At 54.2% G+C, this 15,976-nt stretch overlaps 5 protein-coding genes and 1 non-coding gene across 6 annotated transcripts; 2 read left to right on the top strand and 4 right to left on the bottom strand.

Annotated features, from left to right (window-relative positions):
• Positions 1-3,125: 3,125 nt before the first annotated feature.
• Positions 3,126-4,634, bottom strand: IWZ02DRAFT_98527 (glutathione S-transferase). The gene is made up of 4 exons (XM_066771496.1): positions 4,270-4,634; positions 3,930-4,216; positions 3,371-3,835; positions 3,126-3,295 (listed from the first exon to the last, which is right to left on the bottom strand). Exons 1-4 carry the CDS (start codon positions 4,382-4,384, stop codon positions 3,140-3,142), a joined length of 1,023 nt encoding a protein of 340 aa, XP_066618791.1. The 5' UTR covers positions 4,385-4,634; the 3' UTR covers positions 3,126-3,139.
• Positions 4,635-4,743: 109 nt separating this feature from the next.
• Positions 4,744-6,704, bottom strand: IWZ02DRAFT_385164 (Metallo-dependent phosphatase-like protein; the record flags this gene model as incomplete). The annotated part of the gene is made up of 2 exons (XM_066765383.1): positions 4,744-6,438; positions 6,486-6,704. The coding sequence occupies 2 exons, from the start codon at positions 6,702-6,704 to the stop codon at positions 4,744-4,746; spliced, it is 1,914 nt and encodes a 637-aa protein (XP_066618792.1).
• Positions 6,705-7,383: 679 nt separating this feature from the next.
• IWZ02DRAFT_385336 (uncharacterized protein) lies at positions 7,384-8,215 on the bottom strand (the record flags this gene model as incomplete). The annotated part of the gene is made up of 3 exons (XM_066765397.1): positions 7,384-7,528; positions 7,577-7,911; positions 7,964-8,215. 3 exons carry the CDS (start codon positions 8,213-8,215, stop codon positions 7,384-7,386), a joined length of 732 nt encoding a protein of 243 aa, XP_066618793.1.
• Positions 8,216-9,825: 1,610 nt separating this feature from the next.
• IWZ02DRAFT_t116 lies at positions 9,826-9,905 on the bottom strand. The gene has a single exon. It is a non-coding gene; the product is annotated as a tRNA-Gly (tRNA).
• Positions 9,906-11,856: 1,951 nt separating this feature from the next.
• On the top strand, positions 11,857-13,001 carry IWZ02DRAFT_98613 (uncharacterized protein). The gene is made up of 2 exons (XM_066771497.1): positions 11,857-12,099; positions 12,154-13,001. The coding sequence occupies exons 1-2, from the start codon at positions 12,034-12,036 to the stop codon at positions 12,727-12,729; spliced, it is 642 nt and encodes a 213-aa protein (XP_066618794.1). The 5' UTR covers positions 11,857-12,033; the 3' UTR covers positions 12,730-13,001.
• A 1,293-nt stretch (positions 13,002-14,294) lies between these two features.
• IWZ02DRAFT_436819 (uncharacterized protein) lies at positions 14,295-15,856 on the top strand (the record flags this gene model as incomplete). The annotated part of the gene is made up of 3 exons (XM_066766571.1): positions 14,295-14,402; positions 14,455-15,644; positions 15,697-15,856. 3 exons carry the CDS (start codon positions 14,295-14,297, stop codon positions 15,854-15,856), a joined length of 1,458 nt encoding a protein of 485 aa, XP_066618795.1.
• Between the last annotated feature and the right edge of the window lie 120 nt (positions 15,857-15,976).

Below are 15,976 nucleotides of genomic sequence, written 5' to 3' on the forward strand. Positions count from 1 at the left end.
AGGCAGGGCAGCAGCTAGCGCTGAGGCAGTGAGCACGCCTCGCTGCAACGATGGCATCTAGACAGATGTAAAATGGGCTTTTTGTCGCAAAGCGCGCAAAGTCGATGTTGTGGGGCACAGCCACATGGCGGCGGTGGTGAAGTGCATGCAGAACCGGGATGGTAGGTAGGCGAAGAAAGGGGCAGTGTGGGTGCGTGGATGGTTCGATTGGACGACAGGGCGTGCGCGCCAAAGTCAATTTGGAAAAAAAAAAAAAAAAAAAAAAAAAAAACCGCGCCATTGTCACCGTGGGCTGTCAGTGTCATCAGTAGTGTTGGCACCCAAACAGCACAACGTCAGTGTCTGTTGTGCGGGGAGCCCGCGGGACCTTCATTCCTTGGTTCCGTTCCTTCCAACCACCAATGACATCAACGGGGGTTTACCAGTCAAAGCTCGCGGCACTTAGGTGGTGTGCGCGTCAAGAATGCATGTACGCAATGCTGCAGTAGCGCTCTAACTGATCGTTTTATCTGTTGACAGTGCAGTGCGTGCGTTTCGTACTCGCCGAAACTCTCGCACTCGGCATCCCCTGCCTGTCTGCGCCACATCGGAATACCCGCTGATCATGATTGGCCGGGGGGGGGGGGGGGGGGGGGGGGGGGGGGGGGGGCGACAGCGATCAGGGCAGGAGGTGTCAAGAACCGAAGCGCCGGCTAAGCCACGCTGCAAGAGAAGAATATGGTAGTATGCAGTGGTGGTGTCCACGCAGTCGCAGCAGTGGAGCAACAGACGCAATCCAGAAAGATAAAGACAAAGTGAGCGAGTCCTCACAGTGGTGTGTCTTGCGGAGGCGGTGCAAATGGAATTCATGGGCTCGTCGTCGACTGACTGCCCTGGATGCTAAGCCTTGGAGCAGAAAGCTTGTCGTGCATTAGGGCGTCCTTGGCGAAGCTTGTGGTTGGCCTGAACAACCACCCACACCTCGGTCGCTCGCGTCAGCAAGCCGTCAAAACCACTTGAGCCATTTCTGCCACCGTTGCCAGGCTGAGAATCGGGACGAGACGAGACGAGACGAGTCCTTGAAAATGAACTGGCCTGGGGAGCGTAGCCGGGGAGGGGAGATTGGGAGACGGACGGACGGGGAGAGGGAGAAGCAGAACCTGGCGAAGGGCCCTGCCCAGACTGCCCGCCGGCCGGCCGTCAGACAAAACACACATACACACACACACTGAACGTTCCTTGGACCGGCCGGTCCAAATCAGCCACAGCCACCGCCATTATTACTGCACGAAGCACAATCATGGCCCGTCTATCTTTCTCTCCCGAAGAACTTGACTTTGCAGCTCGCCGGCTGACGTGGCTCCTCCCGTCGTTATGATCGAAACCCTGAATCGTAAGCTTCCGGTTGTTGGTGACAGGGACTGCCCTGTCTTGCCAGAGGCCACTGCATCCCAACGTCATTTACTCACTCGCTAGGTCACTCACTGAATGGATGTCGGTCCGGGTATGCAGGCATGCACTCAGAATGCAGGAAGACGGTAGGTGGGCGGGCATTCATGTCACTGCCGCCGTCGCCATCGCCCGCTCTGCTCCATCGTCATTTCGCGTAGTCACCAGGCTACGATAGAGAGGGGGCCACCATTCGTGTCTCTTCGTACCTAGTCGCCATCAACTACCATTTACTCTCGGAGCTGGTAGGTACATACATGTAGGTAACCAACACGGCCAGCTGCCGAAATACGACGGCAATTGATTGGTACCGCACCTAGCCGGGTACGTATGTAGCTTCGCTGTAGCTTGGCTCACCTACCCACCTACCTACCTTACCGACATTAGCTTAGCACGCCTGTAGATGTGTGGCTGTCCTGTCCTGTCCTGTCCTGCCCTCCCCTGCCCGTGCGTATGTCCATTGCTCCCATCCATACATGCGCCCCGGGCTGAGCCAGCCAGCGAAGCCTGATAGGCAGGTAGGCATTCTAGCCACTTCCAAGGCGCGTGGCCGCTGCGGGATAAATACATCGGCCTTGTCCCGTCGTCTTTCCTGGATCACTCAGTTCACCTCCATCCATCCATCCTCTCTCGCTTGCTCACTCGCCTCGCTCAACCGCCGCTCAACTATAAGCAAGCGCCGCGCTTCCACGACCGTCTGTCTCGTCTCTTTGCTCTGCTCTCTCTCGGTACGCACAATTGTCCGTCAGTCGCCCATCCATCCATCCATCCATCCATCCACACCTACCTTGTCTCCGCTTTCCTCCAACCACCCACCGACCCACCAACCGCTAACACTCTCAACACAACAGCCAATCAAACCAAAACACACCACTACAACCATGCCCGGCAGCACCACCTCCTCCTCCTCCTCCTCCAAGCTCTCCATCCTCAAGCCCAAGCCGGCCGTCGTCAAGTGCGGCGAAGAATGCGACTGCTGCGGCTGCGAGGAGGCGTGCTGGTGCATCGTCCAATAGACTCTTTACACGACGACGCGTATCCCAATGGCCAACGACCAACGACCACATCGACATGGCGGACGAGTGGACTGAGGCTGCTTTTGTGAGATTTTCTTTCTTGTCGGGGGGCGGGGAGGGGGGGGTGAGGCATGAGGCATGAGGGAGTGATTGATGGACATAGAAGAAGACGGATGTACGGGTGGACAGACGCTTTATGATATCAGCTTATCTTGGTTTGCTGTTTTGGCAGCACCGGACGGTTTTGCTACGTATGTATGGCGAGCGAGGGTTCACGTTGCCGACTCCCGTCGATCTCATGCTTTGTTCCTACCTACCTACCTACCTACCTACCTACTTACTTACTTTCCTACCACCGCTTTTGCCCGTCGGCTTTTTCGATGGTTGTGCTTGCTTGCTCGCTCGCTCCCGATACGATCCTACCACGCAGAGAAGAAAGAGCAGAAGTATGCATGCATGCACGTATCAAAGCCGATCCAATCAAAACTATTGCCCGCGCGCCTCTTCTTGCGCACCAATGTTCCTACACGGCGAAAAAAAAAAAAAAAAAAAAACCTTGTCAGAAAAGCATGGCAAATTTCCCCAATGTCGCACTCATACCGTCATCGTCATCATGGCTGTCATAACAAATGGAAACGAAAAAAGGAGGAAAAGAACATCGCAGTAGTCGGAAAGATGAGGAGAGAGGGGTAATCCTACAGTTTCGCCTCGTACTCGAGCACCTCTGGCGCCATGACGCCGCCGGGCGTCAACTTGCTGTAGTCGGTCTCGGCCGGCCCGTGTTCGACGTCTGGCCACGGGCCCATCGGCGTGATGGCCCGCGGGTTGATGTCGAAGTGCGATTTGGTGTACTGCGTGGTGTTTCTTGTCAGCATGCTCTTGCTCTCATCTCGCTCTTGCTCTTAATCTTGCTCGCTCTCACTCACATTTTCCTTGATATGTTTGAAATCCGTCGACTCCCTGAAACCCTCAACGTTCCAATACACATGCTTCAGCCACGCATTCAACACAGGGTACTCGTGCCGTATTGTCCCCAGATTGCACTTGAAGTGCTGCACGTAGACTGTATCAAACCGGACGATCGTCGCGAACGCGCGTATATCAATCTCGGTCAACTCTTTTCCCAGAATATACGGCCCGCCGTGCTTGTGCGTCAGTCGTTCTAACTTGTTGAGTGCCCCGAAGACGGGTATGACGTTCTTATCGTAGATAGCTTGGTCGGGCGCGAAACCAGCTTTGTAGACGCCGCCATTGAGGTCGCGCTGCAGCCAGGGGGCGATGGCGTCGATTTGGGAGCGGAGGGGGGCGGGGTAGAGGTCGATGGCGGCGAGGCGGGGCGGGAGCAGCGTATTGAAGGCTGTGGGAAGCCAGCGCAGCATTTCGGCGGATTCCTATGTATCCATAACATCATCAGCGCCGTCATATTCATCATTCTTGTCCCTCTGCGCTCTGTGTAGAAAACGACACAGCGCCCCGCACACGTACGTTGTTGACAATCGTCCCCGTCTTCTTGTCCCACAGCATCGGCACTGTGAAGCGCCCCTTGTACTCCGGGTCCGCTTTGAAATACACCTCGTGCAGGTGCTTGCTGCCAAACAGCTTGTCGACCGTCGCGTTGGGATACTCGTCATCGCTGGCGGGGAAACGCCAGCCCGGCCAGCCTTTGGCGTCGCCTTTGGGGTACGGCGCTACGATTGATACGTCGATGAATTGGTCCAGGTGCTTGATGAGTCGGACTAGGTTGGCGCGGTGCGCGAATGGGCAGAAGAGACCTGTCGTGTGTTAGTGGAGGAGGAGGTGATGGGTTGTGGGAGGATGGACGTGCCGATGTAAAGGTGGTAGCGGTCGGCTTCAGGCGGGAATTGGCTCCCTGGCGCGATCATTGCGTGCCAGCCATCGTCGGTGCCTGGCTTGTGGATGTCTGGGTTGGTGGTGCTCATGTTGGTCTCTACTCAGTGTGTCGTCCAATGGGTGTCGTGTGCGCTGCGAAGTAAAACAGGTCGGATTCGCGCTCGGTGTGAGAGCAAAGACCGAAAGAGACGAGGTTGGAAAGTATAGCTGTTGCAATGGCGGCCCGAAAAGTGTGGAAGACCCGTTGTCTCGAGTAATCGCGTCATCGAGCTTCAGGTTGAGTAGGGACTAGAGCTTCCGTCTACTCTCGCGGAAGCGTTCCGCATTCTGCGGCAGCTAGCTACTGCCTCAAACGACACAGTGCATCAACAACTCAGCCGTCGCCATCTACTTGTACATTCATTAACTACCTACTCATCCACCATCCACAGATTCTGCACCAACGAAATCACGCCTTCCTTTTGTCGAACCCAACGCCTTTGCCTACCGGACAGTTGTTGATGTTCGCCTTCCACTCCAACTCGGCGAACTTGGGAATAACCTGATTGCTCTTAAAAGACTCTGGAAGATACGCCAACGCATCTTTGGGGGTGTATTTTGCTCCGACCTTGCCCAACGCGCTAATTACGTATTTTTCGATAAAGCTGATGTAGACAACATCCACCTTGTCCGGCTCCGTTCCATCGCTCGGAAATGATGCGTTCGCCTGCACATCATTGGGTATGGGATACGCCGTGATGTTGACGTGCGGCGTGTCGTCGCCGTCTTGGCCAAAGTCGTCCTTGGTCACGTATCCCGGAGTGGGATCGTAGTCCGAACGGCGCGTGAGGCGGTTGGGCTCGCCGCGTTTCCTGAGGCCCTGGTGAACGTAAGGTGGATCGATACATTCGTCTTGGTCGACGAGTGAGAGGGCGTTGAAACCAAGGTCGCGCGGCGAAAGATCCAACGAACGCTTCTGATAAGGACCAGCATTCATGGCGTCAAGAATAGTCTTGGCCAGGTCCCACGGTACGTCGGGGATGTATTTGAAAGTGTTTTCAAATGGGCTGACGATGAAAGCATCATCGTAGGTAAATGGCCCTTGAACAAGATCAAACCGGATGGTTCCACTGTTGGCGAGGATGATGCGAGGCGTATCTTTGCGCGTTTCGTTAACGACGACTTTGCTCAGAGCCTCTTCGAGCAGCTTGTAGATGCTTCCTTCGGCTCCGAAAGCCTTGCAAAAGATGCAGTACGTCATGGGAGCGCAGCCAATGACCCGGGTCAAGTTCAGTTGGCTGCGGGCTCCCGTGATTGTGGCCGTCACGGCTTTGCCTTGCTGCGTGTCGAAATCGGTGTCCTGGCTGCGGTCGGCGTGATAGGCAAAGTTCAAACGATTCCAGTCGAGGTACCTTCGCGAGTAGAGCAGCGAAGAAGGAGTCTTCGATTCTGGCAGAGACTTGTCTCGCTCTGCGCCTTCGACGAGTTCTGCCGGACGCCAAGGGGCCGGAACGTCTGATGGCTGTTCCGCGTCCGACTCCTCGAGACCGGTAATGGACACCCAGCCCAAAGTCTCGCAATACCGTCCGGATTCAATAGCAGTGGCCTTGTTGTCGTACACGACAAAATCTCGCTGGTGAGTGTGTCCGCCAAACACTTGGATGGGCGTGTCTGGATACTTGTCGCGAATGGCGCCAAAGTACTTGCCCATGGTGCTGGTCTTGTCCGTGGTCCGCGCCGCATTGTGCCCAATCACCACAAACATGTCGATTGGCTGGTCGAAATTCAGGGCGTCCAGAAACCACTGCTCCTTGAGCACGTCGTCGGCCTTGATGACCTTGGACACGTTGGAGTTTCCAGCAAAGTCGAAAAGGAACCCAAAAGCCATGATGCGGAGCCCGTGCTCCGTGGTAAAGTACCGGTACTGCTTGCCAAGGTATTCAAATTGGCCGTTGGATGGGTTCAGTATCTGGACATTAGACGTCAAGTATCGATCCCCGTAGACCTTGGCGAATTGGTTGAAATGCTCATACGCAATCTCGGTCACGTAGAGCTCGTGGTTTCCAATCGTGAGCAAGTCGTAGTCGATATTCTGGAAAATGGGATTCGAAAGCTGGCCATTGGGTTTCGTTGCATCCGACAGACCGGCGCCGTCGTGCAAATCCTGTCAAGACTTAGGAAGCATTCAAGGGGTCGGGGGCTGGCTCTTACACCCGTGTCAATGAGAAGCAAGTCAACACCATATTCTTGCGCTTGGCATTTCATGGCCGCAACAAACGAGACAAAGTCACCCCAGTCCGCGCCATAGTTTTGCTCTTTGATGTGGCCTTCAAGCCAGCCATGCGTGTCGGTCGTGTGCAAGAAATTGATCTGACCCCATTCGAGAGGTCTCTTGGGCGGATTCGCAGCCTCTGTGGCATCGGGCTGCATCCGCTTGACCTTGCGGGTCATGACCACGTCGTTTTGCGGGCCATAGCAGCCTTCGCAGGCGAGCACGGGCACTCCAACACCAACCACATAGAAAAAATTGGAGAGACGCATGCTCGACCAGAGAGTCGGAAAGGGTCAACCCAGGCTAGCTTGACTTGAGCCGCACATGGGAAGGGGGAGCGGCCATGGAAACTTATCAACTGTTCGGCCAATTATTTGCTTGGCTGCCTTGCATGGGGTAGACGACCTATCATCGTAGTGAGCTGCCTAGCTTGGGCATGCCGTGTAAGACGGATGACATGCTTGTTACTTATCGTCCAGCGGCTCAGGCTGCGGGTATTCTTTCGCCGTGGTTGTTTTGGGAAATGCTCCGTTACCTAAACTTCCCCCTCTGAATGCTGTCACAGCAAATTTGCTCGCCAAAATGCCCCATTCGTCCGAATTTACTTGTGCGGCGACCGACCCCTGCTTAACTGATAGAACTTCCCCGCTTTGCGTCTTGGCTGCAGTATCTTGAAAGATTGCTTCCACCTTCCACCGTTTCCACTTCCATGCGTCGATCACCGCACTGTTCAAATCTGCTGTGTAATCATCATCGGACAAGGCCTGTAGAGTTGCCACAGCGATGCCAAACCACCACCAACAACCGGCCTTTCCCGAAGGACGTCTATCCGCAAGTCTACCATGCTCTAACCTTCTCTACAAAGTCCATTTCCTCCGCATCAATCTTCAACTGCAAAACCTCTGCGATCCGCGACACCAGTTTGGTGGCAGCGCAGATTTCGACGCCCGAGTTTCCCATGTTGCGCGCACCATACATATGGCTGTCCATCGTCAGTACCAGGAAGACGCCAGCGGATGTCACACCTTACCCTTTGGCTTGTGGCGCTGCCGAGACGGCATAACAGCAGACAAACTCCATCAGCGCGCTCTCTTTGGCATTCAGAACCCGCTCGTCCGCCATCAGATCCCCGTACACGCACGTAACCGCGACGTCTCCAAGTACCCCGCCGGACGAAATGTTGAGGTTTTGTAGCACGCGCTCCGTGTGTTGGGCATAGAGCCGACGAAAGAACTCTTTTCCTCGCATCTGGCGCTTGGCTGCTGGGACATCGTCGCGCGCGTCTTGATCCTTTTCGATTTCTGCTGCGATGCGTGGAGAGGTGCTCTGAACGGCGGTGCCGAGGATGGCGAGGCCGTTGATGCCCTGTTGCTGTGAGACGTTTGCCCGGCCAAATCCATTACATGAACAGTCTTACTCGAGGAAAGCCAACCAGTGGAGTCGCTTTCAACAGTGCTTCTCGAACGCGCCGCGCCGCCGTTGCTTGCGCCGCTGCATTTCCCGCATGCGCGGCTGCGATTTGTTGCCAGAGGTCGGCGATGCGTTTCTCGGCTGCAAAAGCAAGCAGTGCCGCCGCCGCATACGCGTAAGCGATGCTGTATTCCAGCCCTCGCGGGTCGCGAGGAAAGAGATCGGTCAGTGATTGCACGTCCAGCAGTGGGGCAGTCATTTTGACTTGAGGTCACGACTGCGACAGTGAAGACGATATCAGCACGCAGAGCTCATGCAGCCTGGGAAATATGTCCATCTTCTCGATTGCGCCTTGAGACAGTTTGGCGGTGATTCTGTCATCCTTCGGCGCCAGAACTAGCTCCGTTGCCAATGTCACACACTCCACGAACGCACCACGCCAACACGTGATGTCATCATCTCAATGGGTTGAATGTGCTCTGTCTTCTCTGGAAACAGTTGCAGAATGTTTTCAGAAGTTTATTTGGACCACATCTCCTCCGTCCTCCCGATTACACGAATTTGTCAAGCTAACTTCATGTTAATTATTGTGCAGACTTTGACGCGAATGGAACAAAATACCGTCCGTCACATTTGACGATTTCTTCTCCAGATTGAATCGCTGCTTCAATGTCACGCTCATCCTGAGTATCTGCAAGTACCTGCGACCCTTCAAAACTGAGCAGTCACTTCACATCGACCAGTGTTTGGCTTGTAGACATGGACGATTGATCCACGTACGCCAACGCGTGAGATTCTCACCTCAATTGATTCAAGTTTGTCTTTCCATGTCAGTATCACGTAACGCTCGAAAATTGTGGCAAAGTCAATTTCGAATTTTGAACTACATACGTGGTGGCTGTCGCGGGGCTGTTGTAGGCGCGTCCGCAACTAGGCTTGCAAACAGCAACCTGGAACCTTCCCAAGGGTGAACCGGCGGCTTCAGTTCCTCAAGAGCAGCCAGCAGAAAATTGAAAAGACGCCCTGGTCCAGACGCTCCTGCGCGTGTGCGTCCACCACGGATTAAAGTAAAAGGAGAGGAAATGCAACCGTAGTCGACGTGGAGGGTCGTGAAAAGCAACAGGATTGGACTTGGCCCTTGAGAGCCAGTGTGTTATCCTGATCAGAAGACATCGACGCATGGATCAGGAAAGAAAATGATGCCAGAAAAAGGAAAAGTGTTCAAAGGCAAGGCCGTGAGTCAATGAGGCGTGATTGTGTAGAGTTTGAACTGATGACCGGGTCGAGTTGACTTGATCGTGCGCTCATGTCCCGGAGGACTCGATAAGACCGAAAGAGCCGTGTCCCTGAGTTCTAACTCACTGTATGTTTCAACGTGCCCTTTGACGGTGAGAAGCCCTGGTCGATGTCGCTGGCCTGCCCGCCATCCTGCTTGCGTTGTGCTGCGTCATTGTAAGTGCCTGCTTGCTCGCCAACTGCCGCCTGGTGCCGTCTCGGCTGCGTACATCCTGTGCTCATTATTGCGCGCGCTCGGGCTGTTGTCTGCACGTTGCCTGGCGCATTCGCTGCGCGTGGACGCGGCGGCACTCGCGCGCCTTGAAGGTTGTCATGTTGCCCCTGTTCGCTTTGGCGTGCTCTGAAGCCGCTGATGCCACCGCCTGTCGATGTTTCGTGGGTGCAACAGTGGGCTGCTCCGGGTTGGTGTTGTTTGTTGCAGAGGGAGTCGTGTTGAGCAACGCTAGCGTGCTCGCCCGATCTGGCGTGCCCGGGTCTCTCGCTGCGTCTCGAAGCCGGCAGAAAAAAAGCATCGCCTGCCACTATCGAGACAGGTCTGTGGTCAGGACGCCAAAAATTGTGCAAAACCATATGTGCGCCAGCCGCGAATCGAACGCGGGGCTCATCGACAATGCTTATGGCAACGATGAATTTTACCACTAAACCACTGGCGCGGGATAGAATAATCCCCTGCACAAATAATATATAAATCCAATCCCAAAAAACAGATGGTCGGATTTCTAAACAACGCTCCAAATTGACCTTCTTTTGGCGCTGTAGCGTAAGTGCAAGGCTGCAATCTTTCAAAAGGTATGACCTTCATTTTGAGTCTTGTTTTTGATATGTCTTTGTGGCAGATTTTTCTCGCATCACCCATTGGACACAGGTTTTTTAAATCTGACATCGTTGTTCAACAGTGTTTCTTGAAAAGAAATTTGACATCTTTTTCCGACGTAAATTTCTAACATAGTTTTGTCCACGCCAACTTTAATATATTTATATAGATTTTTTTTTTCGGGAATGGATCCTAAGGAAGACACCAAAAACACGCTTCGCGTGTTAAGACAGTTGATCGTTCTTCGAACAGCAAGTTGACGCTTCACGTAAAGGCTGTGACAGCGCGGCCTTCTAGTTGTTTGGGATGGTAAGCAGGTCATTGAGAGAGAGCAGCACGCAGATGCTGCGGGACGAGGGTCCAACAAAGCTATGGTCGCGCCGATTTTTTGGACTGGGACTGGTCGGCCCTTACTTGAGCGCCCGTACCACTTTTGCCAAAGGGTACTCGGCCTCGATCACGCAACTGCGCACTCCAACAAGCAGTCTCTTTTCCGCTGGAAATAGCAACACATCCAATGGACAGACGCAATCCCAAAACCAAAGTCCTTCAATCCAACAAAAGTTTTTCCAGCGCACTGTGAAAGTCGGTCGAGCCACGCCCCACTGATGGTCCCCTGGTTCTCCCTAGCGCGACGTTGCGACCCATCGGATTGACCCTTGGACCCAACAATCAGGAAAGCGGATCCGTTGCCTACTGCATTTCGAGACGTTGCGATGCGGCTGTCGTCGGTCGCTCTACCTAGCTGCGAAGCCAGTGGGAGTCAGCTTTCAGCGCCTCACCACGGCATGGCCGCCTCGACCGTACCAGTTTGTTAGCAGGCATCGACAAGTTGTTGAGCTCGCGAAGTGCCGATCGGACTGCGTGCCACCAAAAAGCGCACCGCGAATGAATGCAACAGGTCGGGACGATAATCATGACTCTCAGTTGCTTTTGTTGGATCTACCCGATTCTTGCATGAACTGGTGGTCGAGCGCGCATCGGATCATGAACCCGCAGCGGCCGGCGTGTTCTTGATTCGGATAGATCCGGTCTGCAAACTAACCACATATGGCAACTTTTGGCAAACACTGCGATTATGGCGTCGCCGCCGTGCTTTGGACATTGGGACCAAGGCTCAGTGCGAAAGACGTGGCACACACAAGTATGGGTTCCCGCGGACTGGGCCTTGAATGCTCCTTGTTACTGGCCGCTATAGACGCATAGATGATCTAGTCGCGTGCTTGAATGCCCTTTATTGCTGTCCGCTATAGATACGTAGATAATTCATTCGCGTGTATGAATGCTCCTCCCAGTCTATCTTCCGCGTAGTGTTGTGTGTGCCGGGACTTCTGTCACCAGGCCTCGGGCGCACGCACGCGCGTTTTGTGGAGAATGATACTTGTGGAGCTTGTGGGTTTTGAAAGCATATCTGAACCCAGTAGTGTGGATATCCGACGATGAAAATCCAAGACTTGCGATGGGTACGTGTACAAGAGCATTTGCTGGCTGACTTGTCATTGCTCCTGTCACATTTTTTGCAAACGATAATGCTGTCGAAATAACCCAAAAACATCATCTTCGACGTCGGCGACGTCTTCTGCAGCTGGACGCCACCGACAACGCCATCCATCTCGCCCAAGCTGCTCGAGGAATTTCTCGATTCACCCACGTGGCACCTCTATTCTCAGGCTGATGGTGGCGTTGTTGTGCACGACAATTTTGCTCAACTTCTTGCCTACGAAGTCACTGGAGACTTGTGAGAAATCTTTGACCGTTCTTGGGAGTGGAGAGCTGATGCTATGCGACAGAGACCTCTTCGAGCTGGACTACTCCCCACGTACATGGAACTGCCTTGTTGTTCAGTTTCAGGGCTCTTATCGAGGGATCGATTGAACTGCTGATCATGGTCAGATAATGATGAAGGGTTCCCAAATGACGTCGACACCACTTCGTATGCATACCACTTGTTGCCCCTTGATCCCGAAATGGCACACTCGATCATGGACGAAATCTTGCCCCCAAAAGGATTGACAGGCGATGGAATAATCAAGGCAAGAGCCCCCTCTCCCTTTACATTACATCCAAGGCTGACGAGCGCCCAAAAGGTATACTTGTATCCTGGTCGAGCGCGGATGGACCCCACCGTCTGCATCAATGCACTGCGACTCTTCTACCAACACGGTCGCGGAAACCAGGACCAAGTGGAGCCGACAAAATACTTTCTCCACAACGTGCTCTTCAATCGCGGGTACTTGCAGGGAACGCGTAACTACCATAGCCCAGACGTGTTCTTGTACGTTTTTGCGCGTCTGCTGGCAGAAAATCCCGGGTTCAATATGCACCGCCGCACAGAGGCGCTACGACGAGAGCGGCTACGAGAACGGATAAACGTGCGGTCGGAAGCCTTGGAGCTGGGAATGCGCATTGTGGCATGTCATTTGATGGGAATGCGAAACGAGCTGGACGTCGTCCAGCTGCTGGAGATGCAAGCTGAGGATGGTTCTTTCCAAATGGGCTACCTCTGTATGTACGGGAAGACGTGCGTCAAACTTGGCCATAGAGCTCTTACGACTGCGCTCGCGATTCGCGCAGTAGAAGGGTTCGTGGCTGGGAAATCGGACGTGATGGATCAAGATATGGGGGAGTTGCGTCGAGGGAAAAGGGACCTTGAACGGCTGTAGTTGTGAGACCTGAAGCTTTTGGTTTCTTCTTGCTCCATCACCATGTTGCAGTCTACGCTCGAATCTGACATGGCGAGTTGCGTGTTGGGGCCCTGGGTGCCGCGCGCCAAGTGTTGCCTGGCCAATCCTCAAGGAGCCGTGTGATTGTTCAGAACCGAAAAATGAGCCTTGGGTTGGGTTTCTGTAGAGCACCATAGTTCTGAATTCTGATAGACCGAATCAGCACATGTCAATGGCGAGGGAGTTACCTTACAGTCAGACAGGTGTCAAGGTGGTGAGTCGTTGGGGTGACAGCGCCGCAGGGCACCTCATGAAGTTTCGCTTAGCGGTCCAACTCCGGCCCATCCACGCGGACCTCTTCACGCTCTCGCAGCCCTTGGGTTCCTTTCGCCTCATCGCAGACCAGACCAGAATCCTCAACACCAATTGACCTACCAAACCACGGTCAATTTCCATTTGTAACTCTTTGCTGAGATTTGCTCTTACGATTGGTCACACGACAATGCCCCGTACACTATAGTCCTCCATTGCCACTCGCCAATCCGCTGACGGTGCAGACAGAGCCGTGGTATCCACGATTCCAATTCTTCAGGCACTCACCCACGCAGTTCCATGGATCGCAAGGCGAAATTCGGACCAGAAAAGATACAATCACGCTACTATCGCTTTATCCTGACTATATCGCTGGCAAAGAACGTTTCCCGGTCTGTATCGACTCGGTCCTTTTGTCGGCGGAGTTGCCGGGTCTTGCTCAATTTCCAGAGAACAAAAACAACCATGGAGCCTATTTAAGTACGCTCTCTCCTGTCGCTATTGTGTTGATCGTCGAAACGACACGCGTAAAGAAAATCTGGTAGCAAAGTGGTCTAGAGATGAGTGGACCAACAGTGTAAAGTGCACAACTATTCTGAACAAGAGCATGGTCAGCGACGATCAGCCATGTCCGCAACTTTGCGGGGAATAGGGGGAAGCGGCCCGTATGTCGCTTGTGAATCACCGCAATTGGACGGCCGCGCGATCCTGAAGATGCAGTGATCTTGCAACCTTTCGGGAAACATCTTCACGGGACGGCTGTGGCCCATGAAACTTTGGCCAACGATTGCTTTTCGAGTCCTAGCCTCTTCCCACCAGCATACTCCAAATCCACCTTTCTCAACTCTCAAAAGTCTGGTTCAGGCTTGAACCAACTCCCAAACCTATACATCTGGCCTCCATCTTTGGTTCATCTCTGGTCCATCTCTGGTTGGCGGTAGCGCTGTTGACGTCCAAACATGGCTCTTCCCACCCGTTACTTCGACACAGACGATTGTCCAGACTTGAATTGCAACGTGATGCTGTTGGTCTACCACAGTCCAATGCGAAGTATGAAGGCTCAAGAGTATAAAAAGAAGAACATCCTGCTTCAATCACTCCCAACAAACATCTGCTCTCGAAAACTGAATCTTCCGACACCAAGAAAAGCCTCAAGTCCACGATTTTCTAGCTTCAGCCCCAAATTTCAGAAAGCCTTTGTTTCTCAAACCCCAAATTATACCCACCAACAAACACAAACCCCCAACGAAACAATGCCTATCGAGTCCTTCCAAGAAATCGTTGACTCTTACAACAACAATGCCCAGGGCAACACCAATGCCCATGATAATACCAATGCCCAGGACAACAACAATGCCCAGGTATGTGCTCTTGCGACATCTTTGTTGATGCAAAATGTTGACTTATGAGCAGGCGCCCTACTACGACCAGCATGAGCGTTACTACAGCCAGCAGCTGTCCTACCACCATCAGCAGCTGGAGAACGAATACTGGTCGATGGCCGGTGCGCAAACCCCAGGTGTCCTCCCACAGGCTGAGGGAGGACATCAGGGACCCGGGGCACATCCCGCCCAAGTCCAGGGACACTCCCTGGATGAGAATGTTCCCCAAGGCCTTTACGAGGGCCAAACAACGTGGGGCACTTTCCCTGGCCCAGGCTTCGGTCAGGGCCAGGGAGGATTCCAGGGAAGCGCCGGAACGGGCGCATATCCTGGAGCACCCCACTTTGGCCTCCAGAATGGGGGCCTCTACCCTCGGGAACAATTTGCCCAGCCGCCTCTGGGCTATGCTCAGGGGACAGCTGTCTCCCAGGCTTGGGATTATCCCTCGGGAACCCCCAATCCCGTTCCTGGGGATCTGGTGGCCCAGGAGTACGCCCTCCATACCGGCCAGGAGGTCGCCCCCCATCCTGGCCAGGGGTATGCCCACCATCTCCGGCAGGGGCACGCCTCCCATCCCGGCCAGGTGGTCGCTCCCCGTCCCGGCCAGGGGTACGCCCCCGATCCCGCACAAAGCGGGTTCTCGCAGGGCCTACCACAGGCCCAATGCCCTCTCGAGCAATACATGGGACAATTCCCATCGCGGCTCGATTTCAACGCAGACAAGTTGACGAGCCGCCCGGAGACAACGATCGCCGTCACCTTGACCCTGCGAAATGCACCCGTGGGCATTGAAAGGGTGCATCTCCCCCGGCTATTGCTCGCCGGCGCCAGGTTATATGCCAAGAACCCCGAGGAGAGACCTCTCCAAACCTTGGAGATGGAGACCATGTTGGTGCGCGCCGATGACGTGAAGGATCTCAATGCCAAGATCCAGACGTTAAATCGAGCGGCCAACGGCGGGGACCGCGGAGCTCCAGCAGCGGAAATATGCTACCGCTGTGTTGAGCGCGAGCGAAAGCGCGCCAACAGGTGCAAAAGCAAGAGTGAAGCGGCCGCCGACTGGGAATCCTCTATACCAGAGCGGGCAACGATCCTGACCAAACCTGAGTACTCCGACTGGGAGCATGATCGGGACCCGCATGGGCAACGCACTCGGCTGTTACGAATGCCTGTGCGAATACCCTGTTACTGCCGCCACCACAACACCACGAAAGGATTCTGGTAAGTGTGGTCCTGCTCTAAACCCGATGAAACGACTGCTGACTCTACCCAGCCTGGTTTTCACCCTCAAAAATCACGAGGGTAATGTCGTCGCACAGGCGATTAGCGAGCCCGTCTTCGTCACCGACAACCATAAAGGTCGCAGCGCAGACATTACCAAGCGTCGGACCGAAGATGACGAGGCTGGCCCTTCCCGCGGCCGTCGCCGCTAGACGTTTGGTTCCTGTATCGTGTCGTTCCTGTTTCCTTTCACAGCCTGTCGAATTGCTTCTGTTTGATTGAACAGGTTCAGCCACATGTTGGGTTAGCTTTGCGTCTATTGGACATTCATC

This window comes from Phyllosticta citriasiana (genome assembly GCF_038021145.1).
Source record: "Phyllosticta citriasiana strain CBS 120426 chromosome Unknown IWZ02scaffold_16, whole genome shotgun sequence".
Lineage (NCBI taxonomy): Eukaryota > Fungi > Ascomycota > Dothideomycetes > Botryosphaeriales > Phyllostictaceae > Phyllosticta > Phyllosticta citriasiana.

Bases quoted from the DNA above. Each gene is read 5' to 3' on its own strand.
- IWZ02DRAFT_98527 (XM_066771496.1), bottom strand. From the start codon at position 4,384: ATGAGCACCACCAACCCAGACATCCACAAGCCAGGCACCGACGATGGC. The intron at 3,836-3,929 runs GTACGTGTGCGG...ATGGATACATAG, and splicing joins CGGGGACGATTGTCAACAAC to GAATCCGCCGAAATGCTGCG. The intron at 3,296-3,370 runs GTGAGTGAGAGC...AACACCACGCAG, and splicing joins TCAAACATATCAAGGAAAAT to TACACCAAATCGCACTTCGA.
- IWZ02DRAFT_98613 (XM_066771497.1), top strand. From the start codon at position 12,034: ATGGCACACTCGATCATGGACGAAATCTTGCCCCCAAAAGGATTGACA. The intron at 12,100-12,153 runs GCAAGAGCCCCC...AGCGCCCAAAAG, and splicing joins CAGGCGATGGAATAATCAAG to GTATACTTGTATCCTGGTCG.